Source organism: Cariama cristata, unplaced genomic scaffold (genome assembly GCF_000690535.1).
Source record: "Cariama cristata isolate BGI_N322 unplaced genomic scaffold, ASM69053v1 scaffold38102, whole genome shotgun sequence".
In the NCBI taxonomy this organism is placed as follows: domain Eukaryota; kingdom Metazoa; phylum Chordata; class Aves; order Cariamiformes; family Cariamidae; genus Cariama; species Cariama cristata.
The window spans coordinates 1-8,671 of record NW_009606174.1 but is presented as its reverse complement, the minus strand read 5'-3'; the positions used below and the strand labels follow the sequence as shown (position 1 = coordinate 8,671).

Here is an 8,671-nt window from a genome sequence, read left to right as displayed (position 1 = left end):
GGAAAAACGCGTGTGTTTTTTTGCACCTGGCCATTCATTCTGGTGGTACCTCAGCAGACACTGAGGCTCAAATAGCAGCGCTTTCCTCTAGTCCTGGCCCCCAGCTGCATATTTAAGACTGCTTAGTTTCATAGACTGAGAACGTGATGGTTGGGAGGCACCTTTTAACAGCTGTCTGCTTACAGTCTGCATTCTGGGGTGTTTGGCAACTATGTCAGATCATATTTAGCAATCTTCAGAAACACGTTGGCTTTTCTGGAATGAGTCTGGAGTGGCTAAATCTGCTTCTAGTTCACTTCGATTTTGTCACTAATTTTAGAGTCATTGGCACAAAAGGGCCACTGCTTTGACATTTTGATGGCAATGTGTTGGTAAACTTTTGGTTGGCTGGTTGGGAAAGTAATCCCCGTAACTGATGGTCTCTCTCTGTTAATTGTAGGCTCTAGCAACTGCCTGCTGGTCAGTTCTGAAAGCAAAAAGGAGGCTTCTAATGGTAAGCAAAATTAATTAAAAGTGAAAGAATCTAATGTATTTGAAGCTGAAAAGATAGCACCTAGATCTTGACAGAATACAAAATCTCAGTGTTATAAGAGTGAACTGAATTGTGTTTTTTGTGATGTTTTAGAGCACTGGGGTCCTGCCGTCATTGCTCCAGGGCCATGCCAGTAGTTTACTAAATCAATCTGAGTTTATTCTCCCTTTTTCTTAATGTGAGGATTCAAAAGACAACATTGCCTGTCTGCTATTCCCTGTCCCCACTCACAACACCGTAGGAATGGTCACAGACACCAAGCAATAAGGGGCTGCTCCTGAATTGTAGTTTCCCTGCTGGCAGCGCAGTGAGTGGCTCATGCACTTCTCCACTTCCCAGCGCTGATTGCTGACTAGCTATTACTTGATGTGTTTCCCTTAAATCTGTGGCTTTCTAAAGTATCACAGCAGATGAGTTCATGGACCTGGGGAACAGGAAGCCGCAACTTCACAACCCCAGTTCTGCCACAGGGTCTGTGGCCTTTGGCAAGTTTTCAGCTCCTATCCCACAACCCGTTGAATCAACTGGGTTTGCCTCATGAGATGGTACAAAGAGAAATGACAGCATTGGAAGCTGTATTGGTGCTGTCATGCAGTAGCTCTCTCTTTGGATATTTGCATGCCCTTTCCTGGCTTGGTTCGGAGATTATAGAGTCTGTAAAGACTGCCTGCCTGCCTGCCTCATTTTCTTCTGTTTATTTTCCTCCTGAAATAGTAGTTTAGAAACATGAAGATAGAAAGCTGTAGTCATCCTTCAAGGGATCTGAAAGATAAATGTAATTCTGCAGGAAGAGATGTTCTTAAGTAGCTCTTAATTTCAGTTACTGAAGCACAGTACTTTCTGGCAGGGAATTTGGTAGCTGATATGCAATAAGCTGCTAATTGTGTCTGAGAACCAAGACCAACCAATTCTTCCCATCCCTGTGGCAGGTACCGGATGGCTTTATCTCTCATTTCTACTCCGTATCGGAGCATGTCAGTCCTGTTCTAGCCTTTGGTTTTCTGGGGCCCAAGCAGCAGCTATCTGAAGTCTGCAGTTTCTTCAAGGTAACCTGGCTTTTCCGTACCTAATCTGTGTGAGACTCTTGCTGTCTTCTGGCTTAAAGCTGCAGATGTGTGCTTTTGGTAACTGATGTGGTGTTAAGAAACTTGGCTCTGTACAAAAGCCTTCTAAAAATCACTGGTTTTTGGGATGCAGATTGCTGAATTCAGATTAATAGGAATTTCCGGCACAGTTTACCATAGCTGGTAGCAAAAATGTGTGATGAGATCAATTTATACCATCAGTATCGGAAAAGATTATGGGTGCATATGCTGAAAGAATTTCTTGTCAAAGAGTACATGGGATCTTACAAGTTACATATTTGATCTTAAAGCCTAACTCCTATTGTTCTTGTAGATAATATCATGAGAAGCTGTGTCGTGTTCATTAAATGTTTGCATGGATATTGCCATGGATGTCAGCATAGCTTTCCTTACTTCAGGAGCTCTGCTGTCCTGTTTCAGAGGCATGAGGAGATCTAGCCACAAAAGGAATACCCAGCCTGAAGCAGATCTTTGCTTGGATGGCAGACATGCAAAATTCCTTACGAGGTTCTCTGCTTGCTGCAGTCTGGGCAACTGGTACTGGCCGGTGGGAGGAGGTCTCGTTACTGTAAACCTTCCTTTTGTCTTTGCAGCACCAGATAGTACAATATTTGAAGGACATGTTTGATTTGGACAACGTGAGATACACAACAGTGCAGTCGCTGGCAGAAGACATTTTGCAGCTGTCACGGCGGCGCAGTGAGATCCTCTTGGGATATCTGGGCACCGAGACTTCCCCTCAGATGAACGGCATGCTTCCTGGTGAAAATGAGCCACTGAAGGAGCTCATCTGATGTCAATCAGGGGAGGAAAACAGTTTTGTACAAGGACCTTTTTCCTCCCAGAGATGGATAAAACTACCTGCAATGTACAGTGGTGGCCACAAAACTATCTCAACACACAGCATCCTGGAGGGACCTTCTGCTTTTTGTAGCCAGTAGTGTTTGCTGGGATGGATCCAGGACCACTTGCCAGCTTATGGTTTGAATTTCTTCTTTGTTCCACCTTCCTGTTCTTTTTATTATTATTATTATTATTTTTAATGTGTCATATAAACCACGAACTGCCTGGGCCCAGATTTTTGCCCAATTCTCTTGAATAGGGCAACATATGTACCTGTTTTGCCTGTGCATTTTCTGGGAGATAATCTGTGACGTTTATGATTGTGTGTGGGATCAGGAACATCATTGGTAAATTCTCCACTTGACCCTTAGCTTCTCAAGGAGGCTTTGTTTGCTTTGGGTTTTTTATTGTCATTCTTCTCTGCTGTGTTTCTACAGACATTACTGCTGATTTTTACCTTATGTGTTTTTAACACATGCAATGTGACTAGTAAAGATTTCTTTCCTAGGGAGGAAGAAATACTTCTGTAAAGCACTGAAGTAAGATCCAGACTTTTGTAACCAGTCTGAAGCTCTAAGGAAGTTGGTCTGTTCCCTCTGTGTTGCTGCTCTTTGCAGGCCAGATGACGGGCTCTGTCCCATGGTCGTCCTCGCTTAGGAGATTGCTGAGGTCTACGTTTGCCCCTAAGGCAAGCTAGTGTCAGGAGGGAGTGGATTTGCATCCTGCCTGTTTATGCACAAAGTCTTTAACATCCGTCAAAGTGCCTTGCTGTATTTCAGAATGAGCCAGCAGAAGTTTTTGCTGGGTAGGAGGTGTGGGGTGTACACAAGCAGAGGGAACCGATATAGCATGGTGCCTATTCCTATTATGCACAAGGTAGTAAGAGGTGTAACTGTTGGATGTGATGGATGAGAGGGGTTATGTGTGCAGATAGCTGGAGGGCTGGGATCAAGCTGCTAGAGATGAAACGACTCTCCGTAGTCTATCAATCCTAAGAAACGGTGTGTAGTTTTGGGTATAGATCAAAGGCATGTGTATATATGACCTTGTAGTGCTGGGATGGGCTCTTCTCAAATGACGTGATCCTGACCGCACAGCCGGCACCTGAAATCTGGCTGCTTTGGGACATATGCTGAGTTGGACACTAGCGTAGGATAGCGGCAGTGGAATGCGCTGGACTCGAGGCAGTCCTGGCTTTTGTGTGAGGTTTGCAGTGATTTGTTGAGTCCTCTGTGAGTGCAATGTCACAGATGAAGGTTGAGGGTCCAGCCTGTGCTTCCTCCTGTTTTAGTCCACATACAGCTCCAAGTCCCAGCCTCAGAACAAAGAGGTCTTCAGGGAGAAGAAAATGAGGAATTTCCCCAAAACACAGGCTTCACTGGGTTTTCTCCAGATTGATTAGTTATCCCTTGTGTCTGTTCCAGGTAAAAGGCATAAGTCTTATCTAGCCATATTTTTGCAAGGGAAAAAAAATAAATGTAAGAATGTGGAGTTTCCATATGAGTGGAAAATCAGTGTTTCGGCTTGGAGAATACAATGTCTTCTTTCTTCCTCTTCAGATATCTAATGTGGATTCTGCTGGTAAAAGCAGGAGGGAAGTAAACAGGGAAAAAGTAAACAGGAGGATGTAAAAGGAGTAGATAAATGCCTCTGAGATGCTTGCAAGAGGGTGAGTGTAGAGCACGTAACATCTGTCGCTCTATAAGCACATCAGACATGTGGCTTATCCTGAAGACCAGATTAATAAATGAGAGAGTGCTGAGACAGAAGTGAGGAGCAGCTGACCCAAGTGAGGCTGCATGAAATAAACTGTTATGAGAAGGATTTAAGAGACAGCAGTTCAAAGTAGGAAAGGTCTCTGAGGTGGCTTGCTCCTGGCAGCATGCAGTAAGAGAAGAAACAGAGGATGTTGTATTAGCGCGACACACCTGCTATAATAAACTGTGATTCAGAAGTACATGGTATTCTGAAAGCAAGTTACTTTGCCAAAAAAAAAAAATGTTTATAGTGCTTTGTGCTCTTGTACAGCTGGTTTAGAAGAAAGAATAACTTTTGCAGCTTTGTATAGCGGTTAAAAAGATGCTAAAATGTGAAGATTGTAATTCTAAACAATCAATGCTGTTAATTTCTCATTTTTAGAGTTGTTTTATGTGTATTTATTTACTACTTTGAGTGTCTTTTGGCCTCAGTGCTTGGGGCAGCCTGCCTGCTTTGTGTACAGACAAGAACACTGGCTGCTGACTTTGGTCTTTTCGCATCCTTGCGGGAGAGGATACTGAAACAGGGTCCCCATGAAGCAAACACTAACTTGCACTGCAGCTTTTTGAGCTAAGAAATTGTAAATTCCTAATCAATCAAATGAAAGAAAGACAATTTCATTACAGCTTTACGCTTTTCCTTAGCCCTTATTGCAAATAGGGTATGCTGCCCTCCCAGTGAAGGTAAAGAGGAATTTTCCTCGAGAAGACCCGCAGCTTCTTGAAAGTTGAGTTCTCCCCCTCTGCCCACCAACACTAACTTGCTGGTGCACAAGCCAAGGATATCTGCTGAGCCAAACTGATTTTCTCTTTACTGGGGAGGATGTTAAACTTCTCTACACTCCTCTCTCTGCTATTTCAGTGCTGCTCTTTCTCTTGCCCTGATCCCAGTGTAGCTTGAGAGGAAAGGCAGAAGAAAGGTGTTTGCAGCCTCTGAAGGGTACTGTTCAGATCAGCCGGTTCAGAGGAGCTGTTCCTGTGGAAGAAGCTCTCCCTGACCTGAGGGGTGGTGGTCAGTGACCTGTTGCGTTCAGCTCCTTTGGATGCAACCCCGAGCAGGGGCTTGGGCTGCTTCCACTGTTCCCATCCAGAGCAGGGCTTGGGCCAAATGGCAACCACCTCATACTCATCTTTTTGGCAGGGTAGAGTAAAAGGATATGACAGAACAACTGTCTGCCCTCTGGCTTTGTAAGAGATGACTAGAAAATCCTTCTTTCCCCAGCATATTGTGTTTTAGCAAAGGAAATTCTTCAGTATTAGTAGCAGGTGAGATACTACGTATTCAGGTAGAATCTCTAGAGATAAGATACTTGCCTGTTTTATAATGAACCCTTATTCTCAAGGGGTTAAATGATTCTGGGCTGACACTTGCAAGATTTTAACACTGATGAGGATTTAAAGTGGCTTAGCAGCTATGAAATAAAATTCTTCAATAGCTTCTGGTGCTTAAACAGAATTTCAAATATGCATGACTTTCAGTTTTTATGTGGAGGTTGTAACAAGCTTCACCAGTGGTTAAATTACTTTAGTATGTATGTAGAGACTACACCAAATGGCTCTAGGAGGCTCTTTATGATCTTTAAAGCACAAATACATTAATGAAAAAAATAGAGGAAAAATCTGTCTTGTATCTATGAGATCAGTGTGGCTTTGAAGAGCATGACTTGTGCTGTCTCATATGAGGTGAGAAAGCAGGATTTTATTTACCCCTCTTCAGTAGAACATTCCTTTGCCATATCTGAAACTAATGAATGTAAACTTGTGCCTCTTTTTTCTTGATTTCCTAAAGGTGTAAAAATCTGTTCTTGTTTTGCTTCTTTCTTTTTCTTTGCAGCTGTTTTTTTTTTTTTTTTTTCCCCCAATACCTTTAATCTTAGGATGTGGGCATTACAAGTTAAATAAAACTTTCCTTCATGATTGTGTTTTTTGTTTCTAAATTTCCTGGTGAAACTTGCTAGAAACTCAGTCTTTGGTTTCTGATTTAGGTGACAGTTGCGGTGACACCTCTGGTGCTAGAGTAATGGTATAAAACAAGGCTCTTTCTTCCTAGAGTCAAAATGCTAAATTGACAAGTAAACTTAAGGGTTTTGTTTGCATGGGGAGTCTTCCTGGTTCTACTAAGACAAGTCCTTTGATTAAGGAGGCTATAAAATAAACAAGACAACTTTGAGCAGTGGTTGAAAACTGTGGGGTTTCATTTTTCAGATTCTCTTTTTCTGTGGTGATTTGATTGTGTTTGGGTGTTGTGTGGGTAGGCTAGCAGACTGTGATAAAGTGACAACAGAAATCCCAGTAAGGAGCAGAATCTCTTAAAACATTGTCCAAGTTCTTGTAGCATACTTACCAGCCTCCCAAACTATGTGAAAGAAACCCAGAGTAAAGACTGTGGGTTGATATCAGAGATGCCCATCTGCTGAGCAATGCAGGAGACTCATCTTCTCACTCTTCCGAAGCAATTACAGTATGTTTAAATACTTTCATTTTCAAATGATACAGAAACCAGATTGAATCAGATAGGCTGTTTGCTTCCACACTGATAAAGATTTCATCCATACACTTAAAAATAAAAAAAATAAGCCTCAGTTAGCATTAATGCAAGTCTGTCATGAACTATGACTACATGCAAATAAAATGTTCATGAATAGGAAAATTTTTGTCTCGCGCCACACCCTGAACGTTAGTTGAAAGAGTTAAAAGGAGTTTATCTTAGTTTCCATGGTATCAGACTGTATACTCATTACATCTCCAGAGCAGCTTTGTGCTTTCTTATGCTGAAGGAACAGAGCAAAGGCTGCTCCGTGTATTGACACTTTCTTCTTATGTTCAGGAAGGAGTGGGTGAATATAGCAATGAAGCCCACAATTTTCAGTACTTGTCATGGTACATAGATCAAATGTAATCCACTCTGCCAGCATAACTCTATATTCAATAGCTTGGAAAGGAGGAGATTTATTTAACTTGAATAATGAAAGCAGTAAATCACTCATGCTACCTTGTAGCAGTCTTCTGCAATGAACTGAACTTCTGCAGTAAATATTTGCTCTTTCTTTCCAAGTAAGAAGACTGTAATGGTATTTTTCTTCTTGTAAAGTAACAGCTTTGAAGAGGCTGTTGAAATTAATTGGACATAGTCATAATTGCTATCTCAAAACAGGTGTATTGCAACTGCAGGAGAAGGAGTGTTCTGCCTGTTCTGAGATTGATCTTTATGGTGAATGTGTTAAGGGCTAGAAATCCTAGTCCATATGCTCTCCTGACATATAAAAATTAAAGGCAACTCCTTGCCTATGTTTATCACTTCTTATGCTGCTCTTGCATATTTATTGTTCTGTAAGTTTTATCTTTTAAAATTGGATTAACTTTGGTGGTTTGGTCTAAGGGTGCATTTGCCTTCTACAAGCTTTTTTGTGTAACGCTGATCATTTATCTCACTTTTGAAGCGCTGCATTGTTTGTGTTCTGCTTTTTCCTCAGCCTCCCCAGGTAAGTAGTATTCTCTGGGCTCATATATGGGAGTATTCATTTCGGTTTGGTCTTCAAAGTGGTTGTTTTCAGTGGCCAAAGATATTTTGGGGGAAGAAAAAACAAAAAAAAGATACTGCCTGGACCCGGTGTTGCCTGGCCTTTGCAGTACCTTTTAAAGGACGTGCAGAGTATCAGCAGCAGCATCCTGCTTTCTCTTGAGATTCTGGAAGGACTTTATTTCATGCTTTGTTTTTGCATTTCCACGTTCAAACAGGAGCTGCCGGTCCTTTACAGAGCTATAAAGGACATGTGGCTATCAAAGTCCATCTTCTTCCTAGTGTTGTTAAAAAAAAAAAAAAAAAAGCATTTTCAGCAGAGGCTAGGCCTTGTCACTCCTGTGCAGGGGCAAGGGGAGATGTTGTGCTTGAGCCAGTGAAATAATCCTGTTGTGTAGTAGTATCTGTAGTAATACCATTTATAGATGAAAGATTCCCTTTTTAAAACCGCTTTTTTTCACCCTTGAAAAGAGTGACATGAAAGAAGGATGGTTTGGTTTTTATTCATTAACAATGTGGCCAGAGAAAGAAGCAACTCCTCAGCACGCCAGCCCCACATTTTCCCCCTCCAGGCCCCGCACCCTTCCCTTGGCAGCAGGGAATACAAGCACTGCAGCAGGAGGCCGTGAGGCGCTGAGGGCGGCAGTCTGTGAGGGGGGAGTCCTCCCGTGGGCACTGCTTCCAGCCCGGCCCGCCTCCAAAGCGGGACACCCGAGGGCTGTCGCGGCCGGGGCAGCGCGGGTCAGAAAAAGCCATTTTAACCACCAAGTCGCCAACAAGCCCTTTCCTTAGCCCCCCGTGCCAGCCACCCCAGGCCGCAGCTGATTGGTTAAGAGGTGGCGGCAATGCAAGCTGGTGATTGGCTAATCTGCATCGTTCCTTTAGCCAATAACGAAGGGCAATGACGCCCGCCTTTCTTTCGATTGGCTTTTCC

General features: G+C 42.8%; 1 protein-coding gene across 1 annotated transcript in view; it reads left to right on the top strand.

Moving 5' to 3' along the window:
* Positions 1-2,411, top strand: part of FAM73B (family with sequence similarity 73, member B) — a 12,679-nt gene extending 10,268 nt beyond the window's left edge. Inside the window, exons 13-15 of the mRNA XM_009696257.1 lie at positions 440-493; positions 1,462-1,578; positions 2,211-2,411. Coding sequence (XP_009694559.1) covers positions 440-493; positions 1,462-1,578; positions 2,211-2,411 — 372 coding nt within the window. The remainder of the gene's footprint in view (positions 1-439; positions 494-1,461; positions 1,579-2,210) is intronic.
* The last annotated feature ends 6,260 nt before the right edge of the window (positions 2,412-8,671 follow it).